The following is a 15,515-nucleotide window of genomic DNA, read 5'->3' on the forward strand; positions in this document are numbered from 1 at the left end:
ATTCAATTTTCAATTTCATTGAAGCCTATTGTTTTTTTCTTAGAAGATCGAGTAAATCGGTTGTTCATGCACCTTCAATTGCTAGCAATTAACAATAGGGGCAGCAGACACACCCAGACTCTTTTTTTTTTAACCAGACATCAATTACGGTAACCCTCACACAGTGGCGTCATTAGGCATCGCTACAGACTATGTGACAAATCAGACGTGTCTTGCTGTAGCGTGCAATGCAGTTAGCGATACGTCCAGCCACAATGGAGCAGGAAGATAAGGCTAATGTAATCGAATCAGAAAGGGGATATTATGCATTAGCGTGTGTGTTAGTTGTAGCGTTCAGAGAGGCGTCTGGCGGCTGAGGTAAGGTTGGAGGACGTGTTATCTAAATGAGTGCAAAGAAGGGATGAGGACCAGGGTCCGTGAGACGGATAATGAAAGGGCAAGAGAGGAGCGGACGGCTTTTAGCCTTTTCTCTTTTGGCCATTACTAATTCATGCTGCTCTTTCTTGCTCTTAGTGATGAGAGAAAAAGAGAGGGAGAGTGTTTAGGGAAAGGGGGGAAAAAACGGTGTGGGGATAATGTGCCGTGAAATTGAGTCTCGTTTGCAAAGGGTTGGGCTGCTTTTTGACTCCAAAAGCGCCACACAGGAAATGCTGGGAAATTGACTGCTCTCCACCTAAGAGTGTATTGTTTACTTTGATCAACCTTTACTCTCTGGGCTAAAAAAGGGAAGTTAAAAGATGGCAGGAATTAGTGCCCTTTGTCAGGGCTAAAGTGTGAATTACAAAAAGGACCTTTTAATGGATGTGGAGCTTTACCACATACTTAACATTTGCTGAGTGAATGCTTCCTGAAAGAAAAAGAAAAACAGGCCAAGCTCACAGTTTCCAGACTTCAGCGCTAATTAACCTGACAAAGTCTTGCCTAATCCCACTCCACCTATTTTGCCAGGCTGGGGTTGGTTTGTAATAATTTCAAGTGATCAGAGTTTAATGTTTTAATGTGCTGTTCTACATCAAGTATTTGCGCATCACTAAAGACTCTGAAATACAAACTTCCTTTACTTTCTTTGCTAAAGAAGGCTATTTGACTCCCTCTTGCTGTGATATTATCAGTAAGAATGTGCCGTCTGGCAAAGCAGGGGTTCCCATGTGGAACATTTCCAAAAGTTTCCTTAATTATTTTTTTTCTTTTTCATACAGGTTCCGTCTAAACTCACTTTAAAAACTATTTCAAGGAACCCCTGAGGGACATACAAAAGGAAGGCCCAAGATATTGTTGTGAAACAAGTACACACCAGTTTGTCTTAGTTCTTAAATAAATTACACACCAAGAGAGCGAGAATTCCTTCTGTTAGAAATCTAATCGGTCCAGCTTTTTCACAGACTGCTACAAAGCCATTGACACTGGAGACTCCTTCCATAATTGCTACATAAACCCCTTCATTGTATCATTTACACACTTTATTGTGTTTGTGTGCACACATTTTCACCATTCAGTATCCTGATCTAGCTGCTGTCATTGAAACGATTATATACTTGTGTGAGAGCATTTCGGTATTCACCTGCTGTCAGAGCTGGCTTCAATACTGACCAATCAGAATTGTGAATTCAGCATTGTTGCGATTTTCAAATAGATGAAAGCCACGGTTAGGCTAAAGTTTTGTGCTAATTAAAAGGGGCTAAGACTTGGCCAAAGTTTACCATTAAGTAATAATGTTGGACAATGTTAAAATATGCATAAACCTTTATTTTGCTTGTGGATTTGTGTTGCCAGTATATGACATCCACGTCGTAAAGTTACAAAAATTGCCACTAAAGCTGCAACGAGTCTTAAGGGAATATGAAGGACGAATGTAGGGGAGGAAAATCACACCATCACTGATACCACATGTTCTCGGTAAAAGCTTAAACGCTTTCCGTTGTAATCCATTTTGCTGCTGACATCAGATGATGGTGGACACAGGAAATGTTTGAGGGGGGAAAAGGGCTTGAAAAAAGTCCCACCTTTTTTTTTTGTGCTAAAAGGGGAGGGAAATGTGTAGAGACATTAACTGAACTGAAAGTGTGAATTTTCTATAATGGATCCACACCTTTTGAGATTGATGCTTAAATTTGGTTGACAGCTGCTGAGTTTCCCAGTACTGATGAACCTTTGTATAACTTCCTCACTCCACTAGTTTTTGACAGTGCTCATGTTTGTAAGTTTTAATGCAGGAATTCTCTGCATATCGATTTGTTTTGCCAGTTTGAAATGTCCAGGCTGCATACAGAATTAAAAACTGGCACTCCAGCTGCAGCGAGTCCTGAGGGAGGCCGATGAGCGCAAAAAAAAAAACATCTCACGATCAGTGATGCCTCATCTTCTCAGTGAAAGCTTACATTCTCTCCACAGAAGGGAGCCATTCAGACGGATTTTTGCTGCTAGTCAGCAGTACGTGAAGCAGATGTTGGTGGACACTGTTCAGACATCTCTGTCACATTCTACCATCTCTCCATTTAACTGCTCCCTAATGAGTATTTATTGTTTCCCAACACTACTGTCACTCCCTTTTTATTGGTGTGTGCACGCACAAGTTTGTCTAGGTGTTTATAGGTGTGTATATGTGTGTGTGTGTGTGTGTGTGTGTGTGTGTGTGTGTGTGTGTGTGTGTGTGTGTGTGTGTGTGTGTATATGTGTGTGTTCCCGAGATGACATCTCCTGGCCACCTCTTGACAGCTGGACTGGCTTGTTTTCGCTGTCGTCCCCTGGGTATTCGCTGTCAGCTTTGTGCTCGGCCAGACTGCGAGGAGAGAGATTAATGGACAATAAGGACATGATGGAGGGAGGGAGAAAGGGAGGGAGGACAGGAGGGAAAAGAACGATGAACAGGAGCAGTGTGACAGTAAGAGAAATAGAAATATAAGAATGAATGTAATGAAAACAAAAGGGAGAGAAGAATGGGAAGGACAGGAAAAACGGACAGAAAGATGACAATGCATGGCAAAGAAAAAGGACAGACGGATGTGGGGCGGACTGACAGAAAATGGAGGAATGGTTTGACAAGAGGGGAGTTAAAGAGGAAGACAAAAGGGACAAAAAGAAAAGAAGAGCTGGGACTAGGTAGAGATAATGGGATGGAACAGAATGCCAGAAAAAGTGAAACTGTGACAGAAGACAGGAGAAGTAGATTGGGGGGGGGACGACAGAAAGTAACAAGGAAGCTGTGAAACAGACATGGACAGAACAGCGAGAAGGACAACAGAAAGAGACAGAAATAAAGAGAAAGCGACAGGCAGGGAAACAGCGAAACAGACACGGATAGAAAAGGCCCTCGAGACTAAAACGAAGAGAAAAGAAGACAAAAAGAGAAACCGTGACAGAGAGCGATAGGCAGAGAGAGAGAGAGAGAAAGAGAGAGAGAAAGTGAGAGAGGACAAGCGCAGGCCAACAACCATCTGCTCATTTCCTTCTAATGGACAAAGCAAACAGCAGGAGACACTGCTGACTACAAATCTGGCTTTTCTTCATTACTGAAAGCACACAGTAATTTGTCCCCAAGTTTAACTCAGACACAGACATGCCTATTCTTTTTCCTTTTCCTTTTCTCCCTGCTGCATGTCTTTTTTCCCCCTCCCTTTATTCTTTTTTCATTAATCACGCCCAAGAGATAACCTGCCACTCTTGCTCAAAGGGTCTTTTATTTAAAGAAGACGCACAGCCTTGGACATTAACACCAGTCTCTTTGTTAGCTATGACATAAACTAGTGTCTGTAGTCCTGATCAGTCGAACTTAAAAAAAAAAAATAAGGAAACAAGAAAGAAGAAAAAAATTAATAAATAAAAATAGCAGACATATTTTGACTGAGAGCAACCTTAACTGCAAAAATCCCTCAAGGCACCGGGTGTGGCCCAGGTACTTTTATGAATTTTAAATGACTTTCAAATTGATTCTTATGAATTATGGTTACTGAAGGAACACAAAGAGGAGTTCAGATTGCTAGAACACACATCATCATAATGCTGTCCTATTGATTAGCTAGCTAGCAGTGTAATGAAAAAGCTAGTCATTAGTTCCTCAGCACTTTTCATTAATCAGTACACTAATTGTTTGTTTTTAACTAAGTGGGAACTGGGAGATTTTTGAGTTTGGAGTAGAACAAAATCAGCCTTCCAACTTGTAATTCCCACTCGATCGGTTTTCCAGGAGGACTAATTTATTTATGGAATTCAATTGAAATCGTGTCCCTTCTTCCATTTCATCTTTATCTGAAGAAATCCTATATGGTAAACACAGACTAGCAGCATGATTAACAAAAGAAAAACGTCCCAGTGTGCTTATAGTAAAATGTAAGTACTCTTGGAAGGACTTTAATGGACTAGAACTGACTGTTAACTTAATTAACATGTGTGGAAGGAGTCTCCATTGTCAGGGCTTTGTAACAGTCAGAAGTATTGCAGCACTTTTGTGACACAGGAAAGTCTTTAAACAAGCTTGCCTGATGGATGTTACACATGCTGTGTCTGTAAAGGTAAAAAGGTCCATTAGAGCCCAGTGAAATATTTTCTTCGCATATCCCAGCAATGTTTGGAAGCTGGGGTCAAAGCACAGGGTCAGCCCCTAAGAGATGATACAGTGCCCCTGGAGCATAGAGGGTTAAGGGCCTTGTTTAAGGGCCCAAGACCAGCAGCTTGCAAATGTGTGGCTTGAACCCCTGACCTTCCAATCAGTAAGCCAGCACCTTAACCATTGAGCTAATACTTCCTCTCAGCCAACATTAATATTCAATTTATAAAAGATAAGCATGTTTCATTTGCTTCCAACATAAACCTGAACTATCAGCCTTTAATATAAAGTACACTATAGAGACAAATATTTAACACACCACCATAAGATTTGTACATAGTTTTTGAACATCCCATTCCATATTTAGTGCACATTTGCTGCCATAAGAACCTTCAGTCTTCTGGGAAGATGTAAATTAAACTTTGTTTCGGCTTCACCCGTTAGGGGTCGCCATATCGGATCCTCCACACCTTTGATTTGGCAAATGTTTTCATGCTGGATGCCCTTCCTAACACAACCCTCCCCATTTATCCGGGCTTGGGAACGGCACTGAAAGTGGCTGGGGTTGGTTCCCTGACCGGGGATCGAACCCGGGCGGCAGCAGTGAGAGCGCTGCATCCTAACCACTAGACCACCAGGGAACCTGCTGGGAAGATGTAAATGTGGCTGCAAAAGCCAGGGATCCCTATAACTTTTGTCCACATAGTGTATAATTAAAGGTTTTTGTAAATAGAGAATAAACATTCCTTACATTTTCTCCTTTTCATTTTCTTATTACTTTATCAAACTTTACATTAGGAAAATCAGCCTGCTTTATCATTTAGCTAGTTACATTTGCTAGCTATTTTGGTGTTGAACATTGTCAAGTTAACAAGCTAGTTAAATTAAGTATAATCTTTTGTTCAGGTTCATTGTTTATTGTTTTGTTCAAATGTTCAAGTGGATAATAGTTAGCTATTGTGTACATACCTTGGCATTTATTCCATATGAGTAATTTAACATTTTCTAAACATCAATCCAGGTTTGTGTGAGTTTAGCCTAATTTATTCTCTTATGACTGAGAGCTTAGCAAGCTAGATTGTCATTCAGGTTGACGCACATCAAGTCTCGTCATCAGATTAAAGTGTTTACTTTTCATGTTAAATACTTTAGTATTTTCAAATGTAGATACATTTGAACTATTTTACTATATAGAGCTATATATAACTATATTATACTTTTACTCTCAGTAAGCTTTACATGGAATACATAGTTTTACTTAAGCTCAGTTTCTCTGTACTTTTTGCTCTTTTGCTATGAAAATATAGTTCTTGTTAAAGTCACAATTTTTTGATTATAAGATTTTTGTTAAGTATATGTAACTTCTGAGGCACAAATTGTTAAACAACTAGATTAGGATGGGATTACCTTAACTGTCACTATCAGTACAGAGACTAAAATACAGTATGATTTCAACAAAAGAAAAATGCTAAATTGATGTGGCAACAGTTAATATAGCACAGCATAAGTAAAGGTAAACATTATGATGCATATCATAATTTCAGTTGGAGAGTAGGTTAAAGTAGATCATTATCATGTTATTTTAGAATATTGCAAACCAAATGGCTCAGAGTCATGAATAATTATACTCTAACCAGAAATTGTGTAACATGAGTCCATGATTGATTATATTCTAGGAATATCATGCATGACCATTTGGCTAGTGAAAAAGTCTATTTGAGAAATCACCTAAGGTGATGCAGGCTAATAATATATCACAATGCCCAGTGGCTCCAAGATGTTTTTATACTTTATTCCAAATAATATCATTATATTATCTATTATCTTTTATCTATGTTGTATTATATTATCAGTCTTTTGCATGCATTAGTTGTCATGGCTACAGGGGTGTAATTAATTAGATTTTGTTCATTTTTTGATTTATTTTAAAATACACAAGTTTGCTACAAGTTCAGTATTTTGCGGCTATGAGAATAGATCTTTAATATGTCCTTGAAGTATTCACTTGTGGTGAGACATTATTAATAAATTACCACTATGTCAGCTCAGCAGCTCTGTACAAAAACTGGAATTAAAAATTAATTTTCTTATTTAGTCTTATATAAGAGCTTCACCATCTATTCCAAACCAAACCATTAGACACACACACACACACACACACACACACACACACACACACACACACACACACACACACAGCACCACCAAAAGTGCAAATAGTAGCATTTTTGCAAATTGACAAGTAAATGCATATGCAAGTATTTATATACAGCATGCAATATATATATATATATATATATATATATATATATATATATATATATATATATAATTATATATTAATATTACATATATTACATATGTACACTGAAAAAAATATAAAGTCAATAGCAGTAAAGAGATGTGTAGACACTGTTGAAAAGTACAAATAAATAGTTATTAATTAAATGTGCAGACACTATTGTAAGTATACAAGTAGAAGGTTATAAGACTATATATATATATATATATATATATATATATATATATATATATACATACACACACACACACACACACACACACCGGCCACTTTATTAGGTACACCTGTCCAACTGCACGTTAACGCAAATTTCTAATCAGCCAATCACACGGCAGCAACTCAATGCATTTAGGCATGTAGACATGGTCAAGACGATCTGCTGCAGTTCAAACCGAGCGTCAGAATGGGGAAGAAAGGTGATTTAAGTGACTTTGAACGTGGCATGGTTTTTGGTGCCAGACAGGCTGGTCTGAGTATTTCAGAAACTGCTGATCTACTGGGATTTTCACACACAACCATCTCTAGGGTTTACAGAGAATGGTCCGAAAAAGAGAAAATATCCAGTGAGCGGCAGTTCTGTGGGCACAAATGCCTTGTTGATGCCAGAGGTCAGAGAAGAATGGCCAGACTGGTTCGAGCCGATAGAAAGGCAACAGTAACTCAAATAACCACTCGTTACAACCGAGGTATGCAGAAGAGCATCTCTAAACACAAAACACGTCGAACCTTGAGGCGGATGGGCTACAGCAGCAGAAGACCACACCGGGTGCCACTCCTGAGAGCTAAGAACAGGAAACTGAGGCTACAATTCACACAGGCTCACCAAAATTGGACAATAAAAGATTGGAAAAATGTTGTCTGCTTTGATGAGTCTCGATTTCTGCTGCGTCATTTGGATGGTAGGATCAGAATTTGGCATCAACAACATGAAAGCGTGGATCCATCCTGCCTTGTATCAACGTTTCAGGTTGGTGGTGGTGGTGTAATGGTGTGGGGGATATTTTCTTGGCACACTTTGGGCCCATTAGTACCAATTGAACAGCCTACCTGAACAGCCTACCTGAGTATTGTTGCTGACCATGTCCATGCCTTTATGACCACAGTGTACCCATCTTCTGATGGCTACTTCCAGCAGGATAACGCGCCATGTCATAAAGAGCGAATCATCTCAGACTGGTTTCTTGAACATGACAATAAGTTCACTGTACTCAAATGGCCTCTACATTCACCAGATCCCAATCCAATAGAGCACGTGTATATATATATATATATATACACATAGTAAGGAAAAATTCTGGAGTGAGTTAGATGGAGTGGTAGATGGTGTACCTAGGAATGAATGATTGGTGATTGGGGCAGACTTTAATGTATAGTATGTACAGTAAGGTATATACACATAAATAAAATAGTAGTGCTACTGTATGTAAGGCACAATATGTGTAGTAGACAATATGAATAATAAAAAATACAATATGTTAAATGTACATTGTATGTATAATTGTACAGTTATATATAGTGTCTATAAAGTGATACAGTACTTTAACAGTATAGGGTAGAGTTCAGTACGGTGATGGTAAATGGAAGATGTCCCTGAACCTGCTGGTTCTGGTGCGTATGTTCCTGTATCTCCTTCTTGATGAAAGGAGGTTTAACAGTTTGTAACTGGAATGTGGAGAGTCCTTGATAATGTTGTGAGCTCTGCGCAGACATCTGCTGTGGTGAAGGTGCTCAATGGCAGGTAGTTGGGTGCCAGTGATGCGTTGATCGGTTTTGGCCACTCTTTGCAGGGCTTTACGTTCACACACAGTGGAGCCTCCATACCATACAGTGATGAAGTTGGTCAGGATGCTCTCGATGATGTAGCAGTAAAAACTGGTAAGAATCCCCAGGGACAGATGAGCTTTCTTAAGACTTTTCAAGAAGTACCGGTGTTGTTTTGTCTTCCTAACTAGAGCTGAAGTGTTCTGGTGCCAGGACAGATCCTCAGAGATCTCCAAAGAACTTAAAGATACCCTCAGTTCCATCGATGTAGACTGGGAAGTATCTCCTGCTGTTAGATTTCCGAAAGTCCACAATGAGCTCTTTAGCCTTAATAATAATAATAATAATAATAATAATAATAATAATAATAATAATAAACTTTATTTTGTATATCGCCATTAAAAGAAGTTTCTCAAAGCGCTTGACATAAAAGATGAAATTAATAGATACACATAATCATACAGACACTAAAACTAACCATACAAAAAATAAAAACCCAATAAATAAAAACAAAGAAGTCACATAAAAGCTACCCTAAAAAAGTATGTTTTAAGATGGGATTTAAAAACACCCAGGGATTCTGCATTCCTAATCTCTGAGGGCAGGGAATCTTCATGGAGTTGAGGGTCAGGTTGTTGGTGGCACACCAGACTGTCAGGCTTCAGATCTCTCCCTTGTATACCGATTCGTCGTTGTTGCTGATCTGGCCGACCACAGTGGTGTCATCTGCATACTTGATTAAGATGTTGGAGTGATGCAGAGGAGCACAGTCATGGGTAACAGGGAGCAGAGTAGTGGTCTTAATACCCTCAGAATGAGAGTTGAGGATACCTGTTTTCTCACACCAACAGACTAAGGTATAGGTACCCAGGTCACTAAGCTTAGTGATCACTAAAGTCTGTATTGGGGGGACTGTATTGAAACTGTCATTAAAGACCTGTGACAGTTGTCCAGCGCATGCTCTGAGAACACGTCCCGGTATGCTGTCCGGACCAGCTGCCTTGCATGCATCCACTTTGCTAAATACTGAATAGACGTCCATTGTTGAGAGTAAAAGTGGATTGTAAGCAGTAGTAGAGTCAGTGGTTAAGAATAAATGGGCTATGCCTTAATAGAAAAGAACAAAAAAGTGATTGAGTTAGTAGTACATACATACATACATACATACATACATACATACATATACATACATACATATACATACACACACAATATATATATATATATATATATATATATATATATATATATATATATATATATATATATATATATAAAAGTGGGATGCTTCAAAATACAATTTAAGCACCATGTGTCTTATTTATATGACTAATAATTTACTAAGCAGGAAGCAAGAGAAGGAAGAAAAGAAGGCCGTCTGGTACAGTTCCTCATTACTACCTTGCCAGGCGGATGTTTGGATATGTTTTGTGTTTAATAGAAACAATATGGACGGAAAAAAATGGGGCCACTGTACCAACATATGGGGAACAACCCCACATTACATTATATTGCACAGATCTGGGATCAGTTCGCATACGTCTTAACCTTATAGCTGAAAAGCAATACTGGTCTTAAAACTGGGTGAAAACACTCCATAGGGTCCTTTCCTGCTCCTTCAGGGCTTTGTCGTAAAAACTAATGGTGCCGCTGTGGCTTTCATCAGAGCATCTGTATTCGGTTTCCGATCATCTCATTAACTTACGCAGACGTGAGTCACGTCCCGTCAGAAATAATCTGATCCCAGCGGCCTGTCATTGCAAACCGCTTTTATTGGGCTGATGATATGATTAAGAATATGATTACACAGCCACAGCATATGGATTGAGATGGAAAGGGATAGAGATGTGGAACAGAGAAGAGGGGCAAAGATACATTGGATGAAGAGGGAAGGGCTGATGAAATAGACAGTTGGGATGGACAGATGAGGTGAGGAGGGATAGACAGGTGAGATGGACAGTTGGAGTCAAAAGAGGAATGAAGAAATTAAATGGAGCAGAATGGAGAAGCGGAATGAAGAGATTGGAAACAAAGTGTGAAGATGCGGAGGGATGGAGAGTTGGGATGGGCAGATGGGAGAGAGAGAGAGAGAGAGAGAGAGAGAGAGAGAGAGAGAGCATAAAGAAAATGAAAGGGACAGAAATGGAAAGGGACAGAGAGATGGAATGGCAGAAAGAAGGGATAAATATACAGCATGAAAAGAAGAGAGGTTGGGTGAAAAAAGATAGATGGTGAAGGGGTGAATAGAACAATTAGAGGATGGAGAAGTGGAGAAATAAAAAGATTGGATGTGAGGAACTGGTAGAACAGAAAAACATGAGTTGTTGCTTGAGTTGGAATTGTGAAGGGAAAGAGTTGGGACTAACATGAAATGGTGATGAAAAGAAAAGTGAAGAGATGGAATAAAGCAATGGAGAGATGAAACAGTTGGGATTAAATTAGAGTGGAGGGATGGGGAGAAGAAGAAACGGATAGAGGTAGAGGAACAGATGAAATGCAGATATGAAAAGTAAAGAGGTGGGATAGAGAGATTGATTGGAGATATAGAATGAAAAGGAAGGAGATGTGTAAAGACAAAAATGGGAGTGAGACTAGATAAAAATAAAAGATGGATAAGGACAGGAGAGACAGAGGGATGCAATAAAAAGATGGAAATGATGGGGAGTGGAGAAAGAGAGATGAATATATGGTTAGGGATAGAGGAGAAACACAGGGATGAAAAGAACAGAAATGTGATGGAGAGATATAAAAAAGTGACATTTAACATCCAGTTGAAACTGTTTATTTAGTGTTCATCCCACATACTCAGCTTTTTATTCTGTTTTATCCAGTTAAAGTGAGAATATGTGTAAGTGCTGATACAGAAGAGGACTTCTTCCACCAAGAGGCTGAAAACAGAAGTGTTACATATGAACACAAAACACAATTTTGGGTAATTACACACACACACACACACACCAAATTGTGTGTGTGATAGGCCACCAGATCAGCAAGAGGTGTATTTGTTCTGCAATTGCAAACAATAAGATATAAACGAAAGTTTTTAGTTCTGTTTATCTTCTTCTGTTTCTGACTTATAGAAATACTTCAGCTACTTTTGACATTCACTAGAAGTGACACTCTGTAAGTGAGTATGGGGCATGTGTCGAAGTTCTTGTCTGTAGTTATTACACCTACACTACAGAGGCGGTGAATTGAGATGAAGTTGATAGACTCTTTAATTAACGTCACTTTGACAGATTTACGCAATATAAAGCATTCTGTGGTGAAAAAACCTCACTGGATGCAGAGAAACTACACACAATCTGTAATTAATTGGTCTCTTCCTCCCACACACACACACACACACACACCCTGACACACCTTTAGCTCTCACACATGCTCATATAAATCGTTTCTGATTCAGTCTTCGAACACACTCACACACCTCAACCGTCTCTCACACACTACGCTAATCCAGTATTGAGTAAGTTAACCACAGCTTAACAGCAGTAATAGTAAAGCCTAGCTTTGTGTTCACCACTTCCAGCTGGCTGCCTTCACGTGCCTCCATTAGTCACTGACTATTGTGTCCAATTAGCCGATTAGCTTCTGCAAACCCGCAACACGTCTCACATCCCCACCAGATGGCCATTACACAAACACACTCATTTATCTCAAAGCCAGTGGTGGGGAACAAACAAAACACCTATATTATTTCATTCGCTTTAGGCAGCTTGATGTTTGGCGCCCTGCCTTTTTTTTTCTTTTTTCTTTGAAGCAGCTGGTCGCTGTGGCTTTGAAAGTCAACTCTAAAAAAGAGGCCATCTTGTTTTTATTGGCTAGGTCTCAAACTGCATATTTCCTCAATAAATAGTATGTCAACGTAATACACAACGTGTGGTAAGTTGTAGATGCACAGCTAAGTGTTTGGACAGACTATTTAGATCTATAGGTGTATGGTTTAGTCATTACATGGAAAATCTGCCCCGAATGTAAAAATATAACCATCAATTCCTCTGCCTTAAACCTGTCTACTCATTGCTTACAGTCTCTAGAGTAGGTTTTTTTTCCCTGCTCGAAATGCTATGAAAGTTCCAATAAATTTTTTTGCAAGACTACAGTGGCTTATGGACAGAAAATGTAAGTATATTTTTGGCACCATAATCCAGAAAGTTACTGCTAAGAATGCAAAAGGATATTTTGGTGATTGTATGATTTTTTTTTAGCACTATATAAATGTAATAAAAGTTATAAAATCATAAATGTTGGCAAAATGCTGAGTCTAAGAGATGCAATGCTGCATCATTTTTACCAGTTTAAACACAAAAAGTCAGTGATGTTTATGAAAACTTACAAAAAGCTTCAAAACAATGTTCACTTCTGGTCAAATGACATCTGTCAAGGAATTTTATCCCGAAGCTAAAATTCTGGATACAATCCCATAATGTGTGGGAAGTGGTAGCTCTGAGGTTAAAGCGCTGGGTTGCTGATCACAAGGTTGTGGTTCAAGCCAAACTACCAAGCCACCACTGTTGGGCCCTTGAGTAAGGCCCTTAACCTCTCTGCTTCAGGGGTGCTGTGTCATAACTGACCCAGTGCTCTGACCCCAGCTTCTTAACAAGCTGGGATATGCAAAGAAAGAATTTTAATGTGCTGTAATGTTCATGTGACAAATAAAGGCTCTTAGTCTATATAATATTTACTCCCAACAAAAAAGTCCGGCATTTGGTATATCCTGCAAAGCCAGCATACCTAGTTTACAAGTAAAACCTTCAAAATGAATTTTCTTTTCATCATAAAAACAAACATTTACAAAAATGTGTGGAATTTTCGTTTGTAGTTCCAAATAAATCCTGAAGACAACTATTTGAACCTTCCTTCTCAGGTGTCATATAACCTGTGTCCAAAAGGTCCCCAAAATGTTTTGAAAACAATGCTGAGCTTATTAAACAAAACAGAACGTTCCCAGAACAACAACAACAACAACAACAACAACAACAACAACAACAACAACAAAAGACACCAAAGAACCAAATGCTAACATTGGAAAAAAGATTTTGTAGCGATTACAGGTATGAGCGCGAGATTATGACCTGTAAAGTTTGCTTTTGCTGACACCGTGTGGCCAAATGTATGTAATGCAACTTGAAGTCAAATTTTAGAGCGATAAATTAACCTTGAAAATTAGTTGTGATTAAATGTTGTGCTTATAATCATGTAACAAGACGAAATATAGCAGCATATTGCAAAGTATATACTATACTATACATATATTATATATATGTTTTATGTTTTGCGTTCCTTTCCCCAAACTTTACTGAAGTTGAACCGAACCGCCACTTAAAAACCGAGGTACATACGGAACTGTGTATTTTGTGTACCGCTACACCGTTATTCTTTAACCTTTATACTTTATTAGACTATAAATAATGTACTATACGATACTATATATTATGTACTAAATATAGGAGAATGAAAATATATTAGATAATAAAGGTTTTTCACAAAGTAAGACAAATAACTATATCAGAAGGACAATTTTTTTTATAATATTATGAAAAAAAAAACTTCATTAGAAAACTTTTAAAGTTTCTTTTTCCATTGGTTTTAGTCGAGAGAGTAACATTTATTCGGATGTTTATTCTCATATTTTCACGTGGTCTTTCTGGCTAAGCCTAGACACATGCGCATGCGCGAAACTTAACCGAGGCCGTAACCCTTTAGCTTCGAGAAACGCGTTTCCTAAAAAAAGATTTGTCCTTCGCCGGCTGCTGTACTGGATACCATTTCCCTGTCTACCTCCTACACCCGGATTTTTTCCCTTTAACTTTATCAAGTTTCTGTCTGTAAAACACAGTGCCTTTGTGTAGTTTTGGTTTTTGGGTTTTATTTCGCACATGTAGCCAGCACGATGTTCACCACCACCGGGTCCAGGGGACTGTGTAAGTACCGCTAAATCCTGCTTCATGTCGAGGACCTTTACAGCGTCAAGGCGAACAGACAGGAGAGACATCGGCTTCGTCCCAAACCGCATGTTAACCTACTGTCTAGTGGGTCTAAATAGAACACTAGTGTGTGTTATTACTGTTCCCTTAAAGGGGTAATAGGGGCGGTAGGGACAGTGCGTGAATTAGGACGTGACCCTTTGCGCTGTCATTCATTCTGTACTTCAACTGACAGCTGAAGCGCATTGTTCAGACTCTGTGTGTGTGTGTGTGTGTGTGTGTGTGTGTGTGTGTGTGTGTGTGTGTCAGTGACGTTTAATGAACAGGATATTCAGCTGGAATTGTCACTAATTCACAATGAAATTTACTGATAGCGGCTGAAATCCTACAGTAGTGACACGTGCACATTGTGGGGCCTCGTGTCTGTCTGTCTGTCTGTCTGTCTGTCTGTCTGTCTGTCTGTCCGTCCGTCCGTCCTTTTGTCTGTCTGTCTGTCCTTTTGTCTGTCTGTCTTCGTCCGTCTGTCTGTCTGCCTATCCTCGTTATTTATTATTCTTTCATTCATTATTTTCTTTCTTTTAAAACTTACTTAAATGTCTCTGTCTTCTATCCAACATTTGTCTGTGTACATATCCAGAGCCATATACATGTCTAGAGTTTGTCTCTTTTTATCTAACTTTTAATCTCTTATTCTTCTCATTTCAGTAAAATGCTCCATCCTTCCTTCCTTTCTTCCTTCCTTCCTTTTCCCCTTCTCTCACATTTCACTGTTTGATATTAGCAGCATGAATGATGTGTAAGAATACTGTGGTATATTTTCACTGACACACATAAAGGCTTCACTTCTGTTCCTCACTGCAGACTGTCAGGTCTCACATCTCTCCCACAATGCACTGCCTTTCCTTAGTTCCTCCTCTTCATTTCTTTATTATTTTCCCTTTTTCATTTCTCCACTTCTTTTCACTTTTCCTGTTGCTTTTTC

At 38.9% G+C, this 15,515-nt stretch overlaps 1 protein-coding gene across 3 annotated transcripts in view; it reads left to right on the plus strand.

Annotated features, from left to right (window-relative positions):
* The first annotated feature begins 14,325 nt into the window (after window positions 1-14,325).
* ubac2 (UBA domain containing 2) overlaps window positions 14,326-15,515 on the plus strand; it is a 39,301-nt gene continuing 38,111 nt past the window's right edge. Inside the window, exon 1 of one of the 3 annotated variants that reach the window (XM_046837535.1) lies at window positions 14,326-14,530. In XM_046837535.1, coding sequence (XP_046693491.1) covers window positions 14,500-14,530 — 31 coding nt within the window. In that variant the 5' untranslated portion in view covers window positions 14,326-14,499. The remainder of the gene's footprint in view (window positions 14,531-15,515) is intronic. The other 2 variants (XM_046837534.1, XM_046837533.1) reach the window with 2 other exon arrangements.

Source organism: Silurus meridionalis, chromosome 24 (genome assembly GCF_014805685.1).
Source record: "Silurus meridionalis isolate SWU-2019-XX chromosome 24, ASM1480568v1, whole genome shotgun sequence".
NCBI classification, from domain to species: Eukaryota; Metazoa; Chordata; class Actinopteri; order Siluriformes; family Siluridae; genus Silurus; species Silurus meridionalis.